At 40.6% G+C, this 22442-nt stretch overlaps 1 protein-coding gene across 5 annotated transcripts in view; it reads right to left on the minus strand.

Moving 5' to 3' along the window:
* atp8a1 (ATPase phospholipid transporting 8A1) overlaps positions 1-22442 on the minus strand; it is a 94607-nt gene that overhangs the window by 67442 nt on the left and 4723 nt on the right. For 4 of the 5 annotated variants that reach the window (XM_034543103.1, XM_034543100.1, XM_034543101.1 and 1 more), the window contains exons 2-6: positions 12870-12984; positions 5758-5857; positions 4186-4284; positions 485-530; positions 260-300 (exon numbers count right to left, since the gene is read on the minus strand). In XM_034543103.1, coding sequence (XP_034398994.1) covers positions 260-300; positions 485-530; positions 4186-4284; positions 5758-5857; positions 12870-12984 — 401 coding nt within the window. Of the gene's footprint in view, positions 1-259; positions 301-484; positions 531-4185; positions 4285-5757; positions 5858-12869; positions 12985-22442 lie in introns of those variants that run through there. The other variant, XM_034543104.1, reaches the window with a different exon arrangement.

Raw genomic sequence — 22442 nt, forward strand, 5'->3', positions numbered from 1 at the left:
TTCATTATGAGGGAAGAGAGGAAGCTTCTCTTTGTCCTCCAGCATTGCCTTCTAATGACCGTCCACATGGAAACGCTCGATTAATTAGCGACCGGATACTAGAGGGGTCAGGGGGTGTATGCATGTGTGTGTGTGTGTGTGTGTGAGCGTGTGTGTGTGTACACAGAATGTGAGAGATTTCTCAAAATTGACAAAGAAGGCGAAATCTGCTCTAGCTGAATAAAATGTGAGCTGGTGGAAATGACCATTAGTGACATACCTTCTCCCAGTGCACAATCTCCCAGGCACCGTTCCTCAGTACTGTGGTGAGAAGGAGGAAGTTACAGCAAGAGACAAAAAGGAAGTAAAAAAAGACAAAGAAAATAGAAGCCATATTATAATGCAGGCATCAGGCTCACTTACTCATGGGCAATGTAAATACTTCTACACAAAATACAAATAGTATTTTTTTGGTAAAACCTGAAGAAGAAATTATTTTCTGTACCTTGACATTCCTTTCGGTTGACAACACTGTCAGCATTGTGGCGTTTCTGTAAGGAGGAAAAGAACAAAGCTATTATCCTCTGAAATTTTTACATATACTCATTTAGTTACATGACTGTCCAATAGGAGGAAAAAGCGGGATTAAAACTGTGAAGCTTTCCTTAGAGGCCCCTTGTGACAAACTTTACATCAGTTGTAATCTCGCTTTTAGCTGCACGAAGGAGTTACAGTTACTTTCAAAGGAAATAATCTAACAATTTATATCTTTATTTCACCATCAAGCAGTAGTGTAATTGACATTGAAGTAGCAACTCCATACAAACTTAACAAACTATCCTATATGTGCTGTTTATGACCGTATCAAAATACCAATCAGCAGGATTACTTCCCCTCATGTCCATCTTGTCTGCTGAACAGTCATGCAATCAACTGGGACTTCAGCAGCTGATTCCAAGGGACAGCTTGTCAACTAGCATCATGCTGAGTATTAATGTGTTGCCGAGTCTGTCTCATAGAAATAATCACTGTGTTTTACAATGTGGCTCCGAAAAGCAACATGTGCCGTACTAGTGAGGAGAGGACGAATCCACTCATGTCCCTGCTAATAATCTGTTTACTTTGAAGATCTATTCTAATTAAGCCTAATTCTAATTCAATTTAAAGCTAATTTGGGTAATTTGCCTCACTGTACTGTATACATCAGGAGGGGAAAAAAGACTTCCTAATGCTGACTGAGGAACGAGAGCAGCTGAAGGTTGGTTGCATCAATACACTTTATGGAGGAGAAGTATTCACTCTCCTTAGCCAGATTTCTCCAATGATCCGTGGACTAAAGCTAGCAACCTTGGTCACAAAAGCCTCCGTCTAATGCTACAGATGCTATTACCCAGTCATATCAAAGACTATATTATATATATTCCCTCTGAACAACAACCATTTTAAAGCTTCAAATAAACAGAAACTTTTGTTCCATCCCTTCTTGCAAGTGCCTCTCTCTCTGATTTTAGATTCCAGTGCGTCTCTTCAACTCGTCCACTACGCGACCGAATCAAATGTGTTTGAATATCCCTGCAACATGCTGTAGTGTCTAATGAATCTGACGGCTTTTAACAGCAGCACTACGCAAAGAATTTAATTTCATTCATTCACAATATCTGTTCCTGCTGTGCAGACTGTGCCGATGCAGAAGTGTCTTAAAACATGCATTCTCTCGACTGACCAGCAGGGGGGCGACTACTCGGTTGCAAAAGGAAGTCTGATTGTATAGAAGTCTAGTTCCCACTTCAAATATTGTAAACATGAGTTTATGGTCTCAATCGGTAGTGTTCTTTAAAAACAGCATAATGTTCATTTACTGTTTCTATGGCAACGGGTAACCGGTAGCTCCCATGAATTACGCTACATTTTTGTCTTTATTTGTTGTCGTCTTCGTGTTTATTCCTAAAGGCAAAAAAAACAACGTGGCGACGGCCGTGTACCAAGATGGCGACGGCACAATCGCCGTACTCGAGGCTTCAAAACGCCAGTCCACAAACCAAAGGGTGACGTCACGATGACTACGTCCACTTCTTATATACAGTCTATGGTACAGACCTACCTCAATTCATAAAAGTGTAGTCAGAGTGAACCTGTATTTTTATACGTTGCTCCACAAATTGTCCTGCATTTCCCCACCTCTCATATTCTCTCTCTCTCTTCCTATTCCTCTCCCCCTGTGCCAAGAGAAAATGAGATGTTCTGTATTCAGATGATGTGTGTAATCACAGTGCAGTGTAAGACGTGTAGCATGCAGAGGTTATGCGTAAATATGCAGTATCAGGCCTCTGTAGACATCAGCTATAGAGGGGGAAATCTGAAAGCAGCAAAAGATGAAAGGGTAGCGCATCTGCAAAGTTACCTTCATTAACCGGCTTTGGCTTCAGCCACTGTGATGCAGTAGTTTAAAGAGAGTTTAAAGAGGGTTTAAAAAAGGTGCAAAATGCAAGGTTCAGAGCGTTAATATAGCAGCAAACAACTATTTGCTATGTAAAGAGTGAATGTGCCTCACAGAAGCCGCTCTGCATACATCGTTTACAGCTCCGCTAGGACGGTGGTCCCGACCAGGTAAACACTGTGAACTCCGTCAGCATGTTTGCCGTAATCGGTACAGTTGGCACTGTTATCTACGAGACACCGGCTCATCCATCACCATGTTAAATGCTCCCGATCTTATACTACCTTTAACTTAACAGAGTGGTATATGTTTTACTGTGTAAAAGTGCACTAAACACAATTTACAGTAACATTTTAAGCTGAGGGATAATAATTGAACCAGCAGCCCGAGTCTGCTGCAGCGAAAACGACAACAAGGTAAGATATTTGCTGTACAGTGTGTGTCCATAGTGTATGATTCATGAAGTCAGGGGTCGATGTTGCCCCGTCAGGCACAACCTGTGAGGGACAGCGCAGTGCAGGGAACAGACGTGTGCGTGCAGGTGACCTTCACCAATAAAGACAGAGTCATCACCACTCCGTTCCCATGTTTTTCACAACAGACCGAGAGAGCGAGAAAGTGCTGCGCTGGTCCCCTCAGCCCGAGATAGAGGCTAATAGTATAGAGTAACTGTCCACTGGGACCTGCACAGAGGATCGCATTGCAGGGTCACTGCAATAGAGTACAATGCAACATTCCCTCACTTAGTCCAGAAGGGGCTTGAGTGAATTACTTGCCAACACCCACACAAACATAATTAGGAAGGCTTTAACTTTCCAGCAAACAAAAATTCATACAACAAAATACCAACATTAACCTTTCAATTTAAATAGATTGCGTGACCTTTTCTCAAGCTTCTGCTCAACAGCTCAGAGTTGCTCAAGAGCAGTTTTGTTTAGGTAGTACTAACTGTCTTTGTGCGTGAGCATTCAGTATCTATGTTAATTGACTGAATGAGGACTGCGGGTGCAGCTGTGACTTCTGAAATGAGTGAGTCCGTATGCATGTCTATGTCTGATGGGGAGTCGATATGTTGGGTATCCTTCTGTGGTCATATACATAACCATCAGTTCACAGTTCAGCACTCAGGAGGACATACTGTACAGTGGGAGACAAATCGAAAGACCACACAGGGAGAGTCTCTTCAAATTCAGAGAACTATTGACCTGCTTTACCATAAAGGTAGAGAAACAATTAGATTTGACTTCATGTATATGACAATATACATGAAGTATGCAAATAAACAAGTATAGTCTTTTAATACGTATTGGTATCTGCAGTTTGCTGTTTAGTATATTAGATAAGTTGTTTATTTTGCACAGACAAAATGAGAATTTAGCAACAATTATTTTACCACACTATCCTACATATGGCCATATATTTGTCTCAATACTGTCTGCATTCATTAAGGAACATGATGGGATATCTGTGATGCAAAAATAGCTTTAAACCTAATCCAAAAGTGAACCTTCAAACGTGTTTTGACTGTCTTTTTATGGCTGCGGTCTGAGGGAATCAAAGTGATGTGTATGCGTATTAGTTCCTTCAGTTATGACGTTTTTCTAGACCAGATCATGTCTCTCAGGTAAATCACGTTTAAGACAACATTTTATGACAAACCCTTTTGTAAGATGATTTTTCATACTGTACTTGGTTTTTAAAGTACAATTCAAGTCCAACTTTCTCAAACACCAAAACTAGTATAGAATAACATCTGAGGTTTGACTTACCAGATCCTCAATGAACTCCTTGACAGCAGCCACCACCAGGATGAATAGCAGTGGCACCAGTGTGGTCCAGCGACCAGTGGGAGACACATCTGGTATTTGCTAAAAGAGACAAGAATAAAAAATAAGAATATTGCAACGGCAGACTACAAATTCAGGGTACTTTCATGGCTCAAAACCGCCACCAGCCCTAGACCCGCCCACTCTGCCAAACACATTTGCTAGCACTCTTTAATAGGATGACAGCGACTAACAGAAAAAGCTTTCCCTTCTCAGCACACGATTCCACCTGAATTTAATGAACGATTTTGCAGCTCAGTTGCAAGTGTACCATGGTTAATATTCATCTTAGACAGAAACACAGTTGCTGGTATCACCAATGGGCCTATAAATCACAACACATTTCGTAACCACAATTTGACAGCTTCATTTCCAAAATAAATGCAAAGTCCAATTGTCAAGGCTGTATATCCAGCACAACCAACGTTCTTTTAGTAGAATTATAATGCTCCTCCTTACCACTGACTGTTTAATGATTTGGCTATTTTAAGTCATTAAAAATTAACAGTCAAACACCAGCGTAATTAAAGCCAAGCGAGGGACATCGTCAGTGTTATACAGCTCGAAGGAAACTTGAGCGAAACAGATCTCACGTCTCCCTCATGCGCATAGATGTGTTATTCAAGGTCACAACATCGACGGGGCAGGTAATGAAGATTCACACTGGCTGTTATTCAAAACAGCTTCTTCAAGGTCACTGGGTAGAGGCCTTTGCTGTCTGCAAAGCTCTCATTAATCTAGGGTAGTCCGTCAACACGGATACAGGTCAAGACAGAATCTCAGCTCTATGCAGTCTTCCCTCTCTCTTTATTTCATCTCTTCTACAAAGATTTGAACAACTGAGACGTGAATCTTGGCCCCTTTATATATATCATGTAGTAATTGTGTTGGTTGAGGCTTTATGTTGATCTACAGTATGCAGGCAAACCACTGAAAACTTCCTCAAGGCTAGAACGTCTTTGTACCAGTACTGCTGAGATCTGTGGCTATTGTTGGGCAGTACTCAAAACCCCTTTAACAAATCTAATGCTAAAGATGTTCACATCACCCCCAATTTTCTAATTGTGGCTCCACATCAGTTGGACTACTTGAGCGTGTTGTCCACATCCCATGTCACACCAAGTAAAGCACAGTGCACTTTCTTTACTTCTGTGTTGTCGTAAGTGTACAACATATAGTCCCTGGCAGCTCATGCATTTCCAAGGCACGTAATATACATTATAGCGTGTTAAGCCTGCAAGCAAATCTAGTTTCCCTTTAAAGGAGTAACACATATTACATGTATTATTCATCATCAAGATATATAAAGTAGTGTGTGTGTGTGTACATGTGTGTGTGTGTGTGTGTGTGTGTGTATATATGGAATTACAGCCATGACCTTTGAAGATTGTGTCTAGGTTAAGGCGAACTTGCACACTGATGAGAAGAGCCGTGATTCAACATTATATGGCGGTTTCACAGTTGATCTTTGTCTGCAAATCTATTACACAGAAGCACAGCAACACCACACCTTACCTGCAACAGTGCAATGAAGAGAAAGAAGGCATTGGCTGCCCTCCTGAACTGCGAGTAGAGGAACCGGGGAAGGAAGGTGAGGACATTGTATTTGGCTGTGCTGAAGACGGCACCGGGCAGCGAACAAGGTCGTGGTTTTGGAGGAAGGAGCAAGAGAGAGGGAGACACGAGAAAGAGACAAAAATGATTAGATGTAAATAAATTTTTAAAAAAACGGTCTCATAACTCATATTTTGCCCCACCCATTCAAGTCCTTTCTGCTGTAGAGAGAGGTACGTGTCTGTGTTTTTGTGCGAGACTGATGAACAGCAACGACCAGTGGAGTCAATGATCATAAAGAATAATTAGGATTAAGGAGGGAGCTGGCAGAGGGGATACAAAGAGCTCCTGGCAGACGTGAGCTATGTTGCTTGTGCTGCAGTCGGGCTGGGTTGGGTGGGGTAGGGCTGGCGGTATATTAAGGCTGGTGGAGCGTTCCAACAACCTGGGAGTCCGCCCACCAGCAGTCTGATTTACAGCGGTGTTAAAGGGCCAGACAGAACAGATACTTTGGGAGTACATATATGCCGCGCCACCGGCAATGCTTTGCTTGCTCACGCACACACAGAAGCCGTCACAAACACACAAGCAGAATACCAGAGAGTGCCGCCTCCAACTCGTCTGAAGGGGGTGAAGCATATGGCGGTAAACATCAGTGATATCACTGTTGCACTCCTGTTAGACCGAATCATATTTGCAGCACGTTTCACTTGTAGCACGTTCACGAGCGCAATGCAAAAGTTGTGGGCGAAACAACTAGCACTGAATTGAGTTAATAAAAAATAAAAAAAACATTCCCTGTCATTCTGACCGCCTGGTACTGCGGAGCCGTCCACGGTGAGTGAGAGGGACAGAGCGAAAGCGAGTGAGTAAGAGGTCGGCATTGTTCTGACAGCAGTACAATGTAATACCAGCCTCGCAGAGGAGGCTGATTAAGAGTCTTGTCAGAACAATGGTCAAGAAAAGGTCAGCTCTGTTCATTCAACAGTCTAGTCTTTAGTCTGGTCTAGTTATTTCAGTTGCTGTGAAAGGATCTCTGGGTCACCTGGAAAGCTTCATCGGGATTTACTGAGCCTATTTAAATATATTCAAATTTACATCCATGCTGACGTCGTAGAATAACGTGACGTCAAAGACAGGTCATATTCTGTCATCTCCTCTTTCACTTTGACATGATATGACACGATGGAAGAGGACTGATCAATTCAATTCATGCGTGATTGCTTATCCTTGATGGTAAAATGGTCACGTTTAAATGTTTCATCTTCATACAAATGTCCAAAGTCCAATTTGAGCCACTTTATTTATTTTAATTGTTTGTTTGAATCACCAAACTTGAAATGAGGGTTAAATTGTAGTAGAGAAGTGAAACATTTCAATTCTTTAAATTCAGTAGTTGTAGCAGTAAAATATGGAGTGTGATGTCTAGTAATCATTATATTATCATTTTAAAAAAAGTCAAACATTTTAACCTATTTGGGTGTTTCAAAAGGCCCGAGGAGCATTTTACAAATTAGTTTAATTAAAAATAAATAGCACAAGTTCCCTGTTACACAAAAAAACAAATAAATACTAGTTATTTTACTAACAAATCAATGTTCAGGCAGCTATTACATTATATGGAAGAAGTATTAAAACTGGTTTGCTGGAGATCCGAAAATGTGTTAAGAAGTTTAAGAAGTTTTCAATCATAAACTCGAAGGGCCAATGGAAATGTTGAGAGATATAAATACCTGGAAGTAGAATATGTTAAAGCAAACAAAGATGCAGTATGTGTGTCTGTGGGTGTCAGTGTGAGAGTGTGAGTGTGAGAATGAGAGTGAGTGAGTGACATAACACATACTTCTCTAAGGCTATAATTATCATTTGCAGTAGTTTTATAATTTAGAAAACAAATTTCAGGAAAATCAAGATGGTGATCTGGTTTTCTTTTCTCTATTCATTTTGATGTACATAGGAGCAGATAGAATTAATGTTCAGTGAAGTCACAATTTAAGTACGGTAGCCTCCAACCTGCCATACATCATCCAAAGCCCACAGCAATACCATGAGTGCAATAATATTTAGTACAGGTGACCCCCATATTAGACAGATAGCCTGGTGGTGCTAATTCAAAGTTACAGCTTCCGTTTATCCCTCGAGATTTGCAACGCTAGTTTATCTCTGAAGCTCCTTATCACACAGAGAGGTCATTCAAAATGCTTTATAGAGAAGTTAGAAAGATAGAGGAAAAAAACAAGATAGTGAAAAACTAATGGCAGTGATATCGTCCCAGTTGACGTTTGGTCTGTTTTCTTCCATTTGTGTTCTTCCGTATCTAAATACAAAGAAACAGTTGCTGGTGAAGCTGCAGTTTTAGCCTAAAGGCCCCGTCTTCATCATATCTCTCTTTAAATGCATCCGTCATCTCGTCCCTGGGATCACCTTTCTGCTCATCGCCTTACTTCCTCACTCCATCCTTCTGATCTCACGGGCTAGTACTGTAAAGCACGGCGGGCCCTATTCTCGAGTTACTCCAGTACAATGCAGGGCAAGATAAAGAGCTAATTTAACAATCTGCTTAATGGACGATTATGGATCTTACATTTTATTTCCTGGCAGTGGCCTGAGGATCAAGAAGACATGAGAGAATCACTTCCTCCATACCACTCACTGATCCAGATTACAGGCCATGCAGCACCAATCGGAATACCGTCGATCGCCATTTCCACCACAGCTGAAAGGTTTGGCATTACAGGAATACTTAATGAATGTTAAAATTAGATTTGTGCACGTTAAGTCAAGTGAACATTTGATGGATTCCTCTTTTAAGCACGTTCTTTAATGACACTTCAAACATTTTATAAACAGTGAAACGTGCCCCCCAAAAAACACTACATGAAACACTGATCTTTTCTATGAAATTTAAACATTTACAGGTTTTTAAATGCAATTAAAATCACACTCCTGACAATGTAATACAATCTAAGGGCATTGACGTCGCATGTTAACACATAAAGAAGAAAAAGAAACTTGGAGGAGGAGCAAACGGGTGATTAAAAGGTTCTGCATCATGACTTACAAAACGTCCTTGATTGATAATGACAGGAGAAGATGTTGAAATGGCCATGTTCGACTCTAACCGGGTTGCCAGGGGCAACAAATAGAAACAAATGTGAACAATCTTTTGCCAGATGAAGACCATCACAGTATATAAGCTATAGTAAATAAGCATCACAGTAAATAAGATTTAGTTTTTCATTCAGCTCAAATGTATATGGTTAAAAAATAAATGTAATGTAGTTTAAGTTTAAGTTGTTTCACTGCTGTAATACAATTTTATATGAATAAAAATGTTGTTTGACATTTTTTAATTTTTGGGAATAGTTTCTTTTTAAAAAAAATATAATTTAGATATTTTATTTCTCATGATTATTGAAATCACTTCACAGCCAATCATAATAATTTAATTTGGGGAAGCTAAAGTCGTAACATTACCAGCAACAGAAAACATGATTTAAGATTTAACCTTTGATAAGATCAGTCTCACCACGCATTTTCTTTCATCATCAAAAACTTTCCAGATTGAAATTTCATGTCCACAAATATAGATTAAATAATGTGCTAACATACCAAAAAAGGGATCAAACTAATGGCTTGCAGCACACTTCTATATACAGTGCACTGCTGTGGTGGAACATCTCTGCCAGTGGAAAGACAGATGGATTTACCAGAAGAAAAGATAATCAAATCAGCCAAAGCCGTCAGCTAGCCACTGAAACTTATACGCTTCATTTGCAGAAGCCGTTTATGAATCCGAATTTGGTTTATTATCTACTCTGCATGCATCAGAATTTGCATAAGGTCGAACTACAACTGGTTGAGCCAGAATCCTGTTTGAATGAATGACTTCTTGTTTGATGCGTTTCAAGATGTGCCTCTAATTGACTTTGTAACATTGCATACAAGTAGTATTGCAACATACCAGTTAAATGTGATGTTGTCATGCGAGCAGTTTAATATTTAATGATGGTATACTGTTGAAATGAGAAGCTCAGATCTGGTCATAATAGAATAAAAAGCCACCTCGTAAGTGAATCAAGACGTATCCCACATGCTGAAATGCGTAGGTCATGTGATTAGGGAGTAATTGGGGACTCGATTACTCAGACAACTATACAACATGACGTGTGTATTCAAAGTGCGCATTGTGTGTTTGTGTCTATGCATGTCACAATTGTCCAGTGTTCTCCACACAATACGTGCAACTTTAGCATTTCACGGATAAGTGCTTTGTACAGTCACTCCTGTTTGCCATGGATTATGTGTCAACGTCTCAGCAAATGATCACCTCCATGTCGCAACCAGAACTGCCAGTCGCTAGTTCAGCTGAATAAACAAGCCACAACAATCCTCATGTATACAAGAGAGGACAGGGTCCCTTTCTGTTATGAGGCAGGAGTCACATACGTGTACATCTGTGTGACATATTCTGCAGGTATTGACGATGCAGAGGGAGAATGAGAGCAAGTGAAAGCAAGAAACCCTGTGAGTGCTGCTTGTAGGATTAGATTCACCATTTGTCCACAGATGCTGCCACCGTAAGTGTCTTTGCAGGTCACTTTGAGACAGCAACCAATCCTCTTTAACAAATGTGATCTTTAAAACGGATTTTAAGTCTGATGGGCCTCCAAGGCTTGAGGTGAATTTCTGGGCGCATTTCGCATTAAAATACACGGGGACAAAGAAAATGTCAACAAAAGCCGTCTGTAAGCCATGTACTGTTCAAATAATGCAGCAGGGCTTAAAGCACAGAAATCATTTGACAAGACACACCTTGGATGCACTACAGTCGGATCCAAAAGTGGTGACATGCAAGCTGTCATCCAGTTCCCTTTTGTGCTCAGAGAAAAGAATGTTGACATTTGTATCTCTAAAAACGGTGCTGAAAACACTGAGATCTTTATATAGGCATCACCTATTACTAAAACTGCTATTGAATGTACAGTATCAGTATTGGATGGAAAGGCAGTCATATCTAAGCCATGTGATTGTCAATATGATTCAACTGAGAGGTCTATAGTCATACTTTAGATCCGCCAAATATTTGGAAAGTCTATAATAATGATTTAACCTTGATCCCCTTATCTGCCTTATGTTGACCACAGTGTTTGTGTGTTAACAGCATGAGTTTCAGCCAAAAGGGTAAGGATGTGATGTTTTCCTTTATTTTTCAGCAATGCAGGTCGGCCGCTGAATTAATGACCGCCCCCGGTAAGGTCACAAAAATCTAATAAACTTTTTGTTTTAAAATATGCAGAGGTGCTCTTTCACAGAAAAGGTCATATTACTTAAACTTCTCTGATGCATTATCATTTAACCATCCATCGTTTGTGGGAAACATTAATGAACTCTTGGCATGTGGGCGGTGATGCTACATACCAAAGAGGCTAATGAAGTACAGTCTTGATTGCAAATGCTCATTCACCTGGGTCTGGTAATAATTAACCAAACAAACCAAATATTAAATTCAACAATGACAGGTGACACTGTGAAAATCTACATACCAAAACTACAAAAGAAGCTTAACTTTTAAAAGTACAATCAGCATCCATCTTCTTACAGTCGAGTAATTTAAAGAAACAAACGTTGAATATGTTATTTGTCATGTCAATACTAGAAGCTGGCCTAAACAATGGCATCACGATAAGCAGCGGTTTTCATTTATTATTGCTGTTATTTTATAGCTGTGTCTGTGTAAGCACATACATATCTCAAATTGCTCATGCAGCAGGAATGCTAACAGTAATATTCCTTGACAGAGGACGGCCTGAACCAACAAGCCTGACCTTTAATGCCAGAAGCACTGCACTCCTCAACAGGAACAACAGGATGAAAAGGGGCCAGTGTGCTTTATCTGGACTAAGGCGCCACTGGTGATACAAATCTTGGAGGTACTAATCAAATAGCATATGGCGGGTGGTGCTTTCATGGTACCTGTAGAACTGCGCTTTCTCTTGCACTTCCGTTGTGGCTCCTCACATCGACACCACTGCTCTGTCCACTGTTTTAACCATGACTCTTGTATTCAAATGTCATCTTTAGAAGGCTGAATCCAACGATTTTAAAAAGGTAAAATGTATTCTTGATCAATCTGCTATTTACTGAAGGGCAGATTAGAGTTTACAAAGTATCATACATCGTTTCTCTTCGTGACAAATCTTTACAACATATGCTCAAACAAGCCCTTAAAATGGATTCTGAATTGTCAAGATCGCTCGCTATCAGGACATTCTCCCCAGGCTGACATTTAAGAAGCAGCCACACAGTCTGGGCATGCTTTAATTCAACTGTTTAACTTGTGACTCTGAAAGGTTAGTGTGGGGTTACAGGCAAAGTGGCGAGTTGTGCTGCAGGTCACCATGAAAACTTTGTGCTGATGGCCTCTGGGTACAGAGTCAAAAATAGCACGAACAGCGAAATCCTTGAGAGAATACAACTTTGAGTGTGAATTTATAAAGCGGCGAGGATGAAATGTAATGTTAAGTGACATGGGGAAAGCATCTCTATGCACCTTATATAATTACACTGTAAATGCTGGATGATAAGCGATAGACGTCAACCTTGTGTGGCTGGTATAAAGCCCTATTTCCATGGCTATGAAACACAGATGACTGTACTCTTGAGCTGTACAATATACCTAAACAACATGAAGAGGCCTTCATCTTCTCTTGTAAATCCCACAAAGGATAAATCACATTTTTCTTCAAAGTGTGTTGCTTCCTCCGCTTAGTAGGGAACAATAGTGTTGGTCCAGGTATGTGGACATAGTGTAGCAGACCACTGGGACATTTTATTCCTCAGCACACTGGTGGCTACATTGAGAATAGACAGCATTTTGTTTCCAGGGACAGAAAAGTGGTAATGCTACATGTTAGACCCAAAAAAAGGTCAAAGTAGCCTTATGCCAGCACCTGAGCTTGGACCAACCTAATAAAACCATCTTTCAATAAATGATTGATTCCAACCATATATTATTGCTCTTACACAGTGCAGAAATATATCTCATCATATTAAATGCAACATCTCCTTACCTGACTCGATTGTTGCAAAACTTGGTGAACTGCGGCTGGTTGAGGTATATCAGTCGTGCATCTTCTTGGTCAGCTAAGGCCGTCTTTTCTGACGTGTCCTCCGTCTTTTCATATCCTGCAACGTGAGAGAGAAAAAAAGTAGATGAAAAAAAAAGATGAAACGTAGTGTGTTTAAAGTTGGTGAGTGTCAAAAAGTCCCCAAAGGAAGTCTTTGGCGTCTGTAAAAGGTAAGTCAATGATTTCAACTCGGAGTGAAAATGATGTAGACTGCAGTTGACTTTGGAGCTTTAGAGACCTCACATACATTATTGGTGCTGTGATGGATGTTGGTCTTGTAAAATGTCTAATTGTAATACTTTTAAAAAGAGTATCTTGTGAATGTGATGCACATCAGTACACAATATTGTATTAGTCAGTGTAGTGGCCTACAATTACTGCAGCCTACGCAATACATTAAGGAGACATTTGTAATGCTCTGTATGATACAGACAGATCAGGAGCAATACCCTAAACCTAATAGCAGTGTAATGCTCAAACTATTATCTGAATGGGGTGAAAAGGTGACTTAGAAAATATAGCGGTGGGATTTCCAGATGACAATACATATGTCATTACCATCCACACAGTAAAATGACAACTTGGAGAAAAACCCTGTTGTATAATAACACAGGGAAAGACACGCTTTATGTAAAAGAGCCTGAATAATGCAAAGTATCATACACGTACTTTAAGAAGCAACAATTGTGATATTTCCACATTGTGTCTGTTTTAGGAGACTACGATCTTCCTCAATTTCAACGTGCATGTAAAAACCCCGGCCAAAGCTAAATGCCTTTGTAGAAAACGATTGCGACATGCCCGAAGCATTCAGGAAATGTCCGGTCATTTCAGCAACTGCTTCTGAAAACGTTTAGAGTTGGGAATTTCCTGTCAAGATTGACATCCTGCTGGCAACAGCAGATATTTGTGGGGATCAGCGACAGTAATGTGGTGCCATATAGCTACAATATATTACAGGTATTGTAAAAGCAACTGTACTTTTGAACATTTATTTGCATCATATTGACACAATGTCAACGTTGACACGGATACCCAGTGCCAATCAATATTCAAACTAAATGCATAAAAAAAATTTAAAAAAAAAAAAAGGTACAGGTTACAGAATGCATTCATTCCGCAATCAAATATTCTGCTTTCTTGATCATTAAATGAAAAGAACAAATGTTCAATTGCCAGAGTCCGCTATTCACTGCTGAAAGAAAATCAACTAACCCTCTCCTCGGGTGGTTAACTCTCTTTTTCGCTACATGTTTGAAAGATTCAGCACTGCTCTGCTCCCACTCGGTTCAACAATGAGGGCTGTCTGTGGGTCACAGAGATGCTTATGTATGTTGTTGTTTTTATAAACCACAAATATGTTTTACTTTTGGATTGGCAAGCGGCGTTTCTGTGTCTTACTTTGCCTCAGTAGGCCAGGTCTAAAACAGCATCGCTGGACAGCTAACATGCTTTCTTTCCATGCTGGAGACGGGGTGCTGCGTCATGAAAAAAAGGACGTCTGGGGATTTTGCGGGAATATCTCAAGCCTCTAGCTTGAAGCTGCTTACTGCAGTGCAGGACAGCAAGTAGTAAACACACAAAATAATCTCTCAATTAGACAGACAGTGACTCACTAATATACAAGGGCGTTCCAACCAGTACATCCAGTTTAACTAATTTATACAAGTGCAACACTTACTTTCTATGCCTTGGTACGGCTGTCCTCTTGTGATCATCCCTCAAAAATCTACACAAATATATTAAATACCATTTCAGATATTCATAAACCAATAGCATTGTACAGACAGGTATTCCAGTGTATATGGAAGAAGACACTTACGACAGTGAAATGATATCTTGGTATGAAATTCACATTTATTATTTGTAAAACCTTTTCAAAAACAATGCCTCTAACAAGTGCCAGCAAATAAAATAAGGTCCAGGTAAATACAACAAGGGCTTTGTTTATTATTACTATTTTCAAGTAAAGGTTCAGTCTTTGTTCAGGAAGTCATTGTGCCAGTTTGGCATTATGCGTAATGAAAGGATTGATTAGTGAGCAATAATAGAGAATAAAATGCTAAACATTTTCACCTTCCAGCTCCTCAAATGGAATGATTTAGTGCTTCAATTTTATTTAATTATATATGGCATTTTGTAGTTACTGCAGTACATGTTTCAGACTGTATTTCTCCCTAACTTCTATGTCAGTGGTCATGCCGTAAAACAAATGTTCTGCCAAACCACTTGAAGCAACTAACACATGTACAAAAGGCAGATTTTGACAGGGATCATCTTAATTGTAAGCTGAGTAATAGTAGTCAAATCAAGATTCCTGAGGTTCACATTTCCCTACCCTTGCGTTTTAATTTATACGTCTAGATTAATGGCCTCAGCACTGCCAGACGAGCACTACAGTAAACCTCTCAAGTCAACAGTCCTCAGACGCTCAAGTTGCCTGCACGTGATCCGGTGGCTGCTGCATGGCCTTCCCTAGCATGCAGTTGTAGCGGTGTTAGAGGTTCTGAGGTAAGGGTAGGAATAGCATACCTTCCTCAACTACAGACAAACCCTGGGGTTTAAAAATGGAAAGAAGGGCCATTCTGAGGCATGGAGGGAGGACGACACAAGTGAGGGAAGCTGGCTGCTTGAAACATCAACAACAACAAAACGCAGAGTCATGAGTTCCTGTAACCAGAGCTTCATACCGGAAATGCCACAGAAGTGCCGTTCCACTGCCGACAGTATTTCCCCCCCAAGTCATGTCAAGAAGAAACAAAAGGCTGACGCAGACTTCAAAGTCGAACTTGCAACTTTCTCTGCCCTGTTTCCCTCTCTGTCATTCTTACCCAACTCTTGGCACTTCCTCCCTCATGTTACACACAACCGGTATCTTAAATTAAAAAGGTATTGTTACTTTAATGATCCACTTCACAAGAAGGATTACTGGAGGAGCGACAGCCACAACTTCCTTCTACCCACCCCCCGCCCCCATCATCTACTGATAGTTTCGCCTTCAGGGCTAAAAATAACTGCCCCCCTGTAGTCATTTGGTCACTGGGGGAACCATTGGTAGGTTACCCAGTCCTGTTATGCAATAAATCAGATCAGCATAGGTGGCTTATTGGATTAGCGTGGTGGCAAAAGAGTGTGTGGATTTAGGCAGTAGATTAAAGAGCGGTGCCTACTGCTTAAGGAGGGAAACTTCCTGCCATGATGCCTGTGATCACTGTTTAAAGGACCTATTTAGGCGCAATGCTTGGTGTCCATAATATGATGTGGTCAACTCATGATTCCTAGTTAATTACAGTTCTACTTTGTGTGTAATGTGGGAACAGGGCTGTATAGAAAGCAAGACAGAGGTTGGTTGTTTTAAATGCAGAGTCTATGCAAGATAATGAGACACTCAAATTAATTCCACTCATCCTACATCATTACGTTGACAAGAAGTCCTCTTTGAGAGGAGGCAACTTCCCTACTCTTGTCTGTAGGCCTAGCTAAAACAGGATTTGCCCCCCAAGAGCTCACCTGGTGACACTGGAAGACAGGTGGTTGGGAATGAGTAACAGCACTGAGTAAAGGTGAGGGAAAGGACATTACTCAAAGGCATTCTACCTCAGTGAGTCCGGACTGGACGAGGACAGCGCTACCTACATGGTTTGTGGCTACAACAATAATCCCATTATGTTGTTATGTATTATTATACATAAAGTAACACAACTACTTCCTTGCATATTAGACATATTAATAATTTGACAATTTCAGTACAGCTAAACGTTTGCAAGCAATATTGTGCCATCGTTGCAGCACCACAGAACAACATCATGAGTTATGAGACCATCCGTAGTGTCAGCACAAATGACATTAATCAATGTCACAGAAAACTACCATGAATCATAACATCGCAGGTTTTTGTTCCGGCTGGGAAGAAGTGTTGCATGCCACTCCCCATCTTTCTCAATGTCTGGCCAGTGTTTAAGTGATGGGCTACTCAAATGATAATAAGGATACGTTAAAGCGAGATCGCAGCTTGCACATCAAGGGACAAAGCCGGCAAACAAAGGAAGCTGAGAAACTAAATCTTTAGAAGCTCGGGTGATCAAGGAATTAGTGTCTACAATGACAAATGAAAACAGGGGGCTGGCATAGCTGGCGACTGCACCATAAGGCCTGTGTGAAATAGCAGGCCAGAAGAGCTGGCTGAGCAGCTGTGATTGATGTTGGGTCTCTGTGCTCTGAATGAGCCCTCGCAGCAGGAGCCTGTGCGCTGTGGTCGTTCAGGTGCTGCAATGCACCAGTTGCAGCTGGCACTGCTACTGCTTAACTTACTTTTGAGATCAGAATATGTTACACGAACAGAAGCATATTAGTTTCAATATTAGCAAGACTAGCATGTTAAACAAACCAGGCACACACGCACACACACACTTTAATACCGAGGTATACCGTGATACTTGTAAACCGCTACAACCCTATATAGCACTATTAACAATGCTTTACTCATTAACTTTTTCTAAGGCAGCAGTTTGAATGAATAAATGGGGCATAAAATAGAAGGGTAGACCGAGTGTAACAGTGCACATATTTGTCCCGTACTAGACTTGTTTTCAACACTCTGTTGAGTATGCCTAAATAAAACACATATTTACATATCATTTTATGGTTTCTTTTACAGCTACTATTCTCGCACACCTGATCCAATTAAAGGCTACATTTTTAAACACTTTAATTGCATTAGAAGAGCAAACGTAAATCTAAAGATGTAAAGGGGTTAGCTGGGCTTGAGGAGTTGCCAGAGAAACACATGTCTTGTAGTCTTGTCCACTATTTTAGTTTGATGAATCAATTTGCAGTAACAACTCGTATCAGCACAGTTTGATGTCAGAATACACAGCGGCTACAGTTGATGTACCAAGAGTAACATTAGGAAACCATGTGACTGTAACTGTGGCCTTCATCAATTTTCTAAGCAGCACACAAGGCCAATCCTGACAGGCCAACAACACAATCCAAGAGTCTGGGGGTGAGAGGTGAAGGAGTTTACATAATGAAAATAGCCATTCAGCAGCTTCCCCTTAACAAGCATTAATAGGATCTACCGCTCCCATATCGAGCTCATTTCCCGAGTTCGTACCACACTGTGTGGATAATGTACTCAGACACTACCACAGATGTCCCGGTGGGAACTGCTCTTAATATTCCCTGGTGGACACTGTGCATTTTCTCAGCACTAATTTCATTAACTGCGGGCGAGTCATGGCTCAACTACCCTGACATCAATAAAGAGAGCAAGAATGCGATACTGGGCGGATACTCACTGCAAACATGATTCTTAATCTGTGTTATATTAAGCTTCATAAGAACACCCTTCATCTGTTAATGGGGCCAGCGTATTACCCATACTAGCAGGCTGTATAAAAACAATGTAAGAGGCATGGAAAGAGAAGAGAGGAAAGAGTAAAAGAGCCAAATAAAGCTCAGTAGAAGTAGAGAGCAGAAGCACGCAGCTCTGGAGGGGAAGCCTCTAGTGGAAGGATCAATGCCATCAAGTGTCGTAATGAGTTTGGATGCAGGCCAGATGTCAGGATTATTGCTTGTGTCAGCCAACAGACAGACGGGTGGAACAATAGTCACAAGAGGGCAAGTATTTTGGAGCCCAATGGGGAAAAACTGGGCCTAGCATGATTGGCATTGGCCGAGGCGTGCTGGTCTTCCCCGGTCTGTCTTTTTATTTCTCGCTGAGTGTTGCAGTTTACAGAGACACTCTGCAACCATGGAACCATGGGAAAAAAAACCTCTGTGATACCTGAGAGATGTTTTTAGGATAATTAAATTATTTCAATCAGACTTTATCTAGAACTTTATTTCTTCATCTATAAGAATTTGAGTATATCTGCACGTGGTCAGCTTAGTCTCTTAATAACTGCTTAAAATCAGACTGTATTGTCTCTCAATACTAATAAAAGATACACCAACACAAATATAATGTAACAAAAACATCCTTTTGTGCTCAGGTCAGGCAAGTGATGGGGGGGGTGAAATTATTGCTCCCATGACAAGCAAGATTAAATGCATCTAATGGCAGCAACAACAACAACAACAATAATAACCAAGCACATCACATCAAGACATTCAGGGTTAGCTATTAAAGAACACAATAAACAACTGACAAATGCTAACTTACCCAAAATATGATGAGTATATTGGCTCCATACCTATTACAGTAACAACACAAATCCTTGTTCTTAAAATAAGAGGATCAACTACAAACGGTATTTAAAGTCCAGATATTTTTAGCAACCGTATCTTATTCTGGTTATTTCTGTTTGACCTCAAATAAAGCCTTTAAAACAAGTCTTAAAAGATATCATGTCACAAGCTGGCAGCATTTTACAACTTCCTTGGTCACCTACTATGTCTATGATTACACGGTGATGAGTCAGTTGACTCCATGACTAAGCCTTGAGATTCTTCACAGGAGCCATGAGTAAATCACCGGGGCTATAACATCCATCCGGAAACAAATCAAATTGTAAAAAGGCTTTTTGTACTGCCAGAAATAAGTCCTGGCAAAGTCGAATCTAACTGTGAGATACATAACGAGCACTAATGAGCCTGGGATGGTCAATAAAGTGGAGATGAGGAGGCACGTGACCTGGCCACAACAAGGCTCCCACACGATTCATTCAATACTACCAGGGTGGGCGGGGGCCGGCAGCTTGGGGCTACTGACATTAATCTAACCTGAACAAATGAATGGCAGCCAAGTCCCAGTCAAGAGGCTTATGAAGAAAAACTGCATCAGACAGACAACCAGAGTTGATTAAACCACTGTTATTTGGCTCCTGTGGAAATGTTTTACACACACAGACCACCATGTAACAAGTAATAAAAAGAAGTAAGACAGAAAGGTGAGGTGTAATACGCAGCTCGGCATCGTCAGTCTGCAGATTGTTCACCTTAACCTGAGGCTATCTACCATTGTTATTAGGGTCAAATTAGTTCCAAATCCCTGGGCTTTTGGGATTTTTCAACTCACTGAGTCTAATGTGCCATTCATATCTGCTCATCACCACCAAAGAAAGATGTGTTCATGATTCATTTATGCCCGATAAAAATTTCAGTAGAAGAAGCAGTCACAGTCTATTTGTGGGAATCAAAGGCCCAGAGATGAAACCATTTGTGAATTGGGGGGAAAGAGCTGGAGGGGCATAAATATACTGCCTCAATCTAAGCAACAGCAACATCCATAAGTCGCTTATCAGATCTCAATGCTGTAACCATCACTCACAACAACAGGGCAGCTGCAGAATTAATCCCCCCTCCCTGTCCGGCACCGTCTGGCTCCTCATAGGCTCAGGCGGGCTACAGTAGGACTGACAGTCCAGGGACAACATAGGCAGCTGGGGCTTGCTGTGACATCACTGGGATGGCCTGGATTAGTTTAGTGTGGTATCTAATGGGGCAGAAACCTTTCCACTGTGTGCGACTTTATGAATGGTAAATGGCAAATGTACTGTAACCACTGCAAGACTCTTAAAACCCACACTGTGTCCGAAATCATTCACTCATTCACTACTCCCGTCACTATCCAGGGAGTTCAATGTAGAGGACGATGTAGGGGACTATATATTGAGCTCATCTGCAAAATTAAAAAAACACTTTCAGACACTACTCGGGTCACTTTCTCCACGCCGTTAATTATGTCATTGCTTGTCGCACAGTTCTAACGTGCCAGATCAGCGTCGGCTGGGAGACCATTCGCGCTGCTCTCCTCGAGTCCGTCTGCAATTACTCCTTCAGCTCAATGCATGATGGTTTAAAGTGTCAGGGTTAGTAACCATTGTTGAAGACAACCTTTACTAATGGTAAGAATAATAATTATCACTATACATTTGAACAGCATTGGTGAACTCACTATATAGTCCACGATGTACCCAGGAGTAAGTGAATTTGGACAGGGCCCCGATGTTATTCATTTTCAGAACTTTTCTAAAGACTACATTTTTAACATTTAGAGGATTATCATACAATGTGTAAATCAACATTGCCACCAGCTGCTTCATGCAACACAGCATCTTAGGTGTACAACTAACAGATAACAAGCCACGATAGCAGGAGACCATTTTTTTTCTGGCTCTGCTCCAAGGCCAGATGGATTAGTTAAGATAACAGGGATGTCGTCTCCTGTCCGACAGGTTTTTTAAGACTCTCCTGAAGATGAATGAAGTAATTAGGCAGTTCATTCACACTGCCCAATTATGTTTATGTTAAATGCAGAGAACAGAACATCAGGTGACATTGTTATTGTGAAAGGAAAAGTAATGACGTGGAGAACACTTTATTTTCTTTAACAATAAAAGCTATCTGGTCTTATCCAAGTACTTTTAATTACCCTCGTTAAACATCCCTTAATTACAGTGGTGGTTCTGTATTGGATTATTATTTCAAACATATATTCAATAAGCTTTACTATTTTTGATCACAGGCCTATTTTGCATGAGGGTACGTGCAGCTGTACTTGGTAGAAAATAATACTACTAATAATCCGATATAAGGGCAAAACCTTGATGTTGACCATTATACCAATTTAAAAAATGTCTTCTGTTAAAATAGCTGTAGTGTAAAAATGGCTGCGCAATGACAATTAATCCATCCCAGTATTTCAATGACGCTCAATGACCTGATGTGGCATATTAGTAATGTGTTAGCTTAACAAGAAAAAGGTGCTACGTCCATTATCCAGAACAGAGGAAGTAACACAAATATACCATCTTCAGCTCTATAGAGGAAATAACAAACTAGACGCCAATCTGATATATCATTGAATCAGCCGATCTATTAATAACAGGATACTGCTTAATGCTTCAACTGCAGGAGCGCATGCATTCATGAAAGAGATGGAAACTTTATTGGTTTTTTTTGCACAATCATCTAAAGAATATGACCTGTAAATGTCAAACAGTATAGGCTTACTGAGTAGGTGAGATGTAAAGAAGAAGCACACACACACAGCACAGACATTGAGATTAAGCGACAACTTTCTATCGCATCTGCTGCGTAGACTTTAGCTATACATTAGTCACAGATCACTAATGTCCAACTGCTATCCACTAATGTCAAGAATGACAAACTCTAAGTATTATCTACAGTCAGTAAATTCAACACAGGAAATACTGCTGTGAAATGTGGAAGTCACTAATGTGTGTGTTTTTTAGTGGAAGCAGCAACGGTGGCTTAATTGGACATAAAGTTGAGACAGGAACAAGGTCATAAAAAGCTTGAGATCTTAGGTCAAGGGCAGTAAGAGTTTTATCTCCCCTGCCATTGATGGTGTTGCTACCCTGTGGAGTGCCCGCCGACACCTCTCCATCTGACCTTGTCATCCCGCTGTGACAGGATCATATTGACCAACTCCTGATAGTGGAGGCTTGCTACATTTTACGGCCGCTCATATGTGTGCATCACATAGACAAATACAGACAGGATAACATTTTTGTAGACCAATTCAGAATAGCCTAATTATTAAGATAA

Source organism: Cyclopterus lumpus, chromosome 10, assembly GCF_009769545.1.
Source record: "Cyclopterus lumpus isolate fCycLum1 chromosome 10, fCycLum1.pri, whole genome shotgun sequence".
NCBI classification, from domain to species: Eukaryota; Metazoa; Chordata; class Actinopteri; order Perciformes; family Cyclopteridae; genus Cyclopterus; species Cyclopterus lumpus.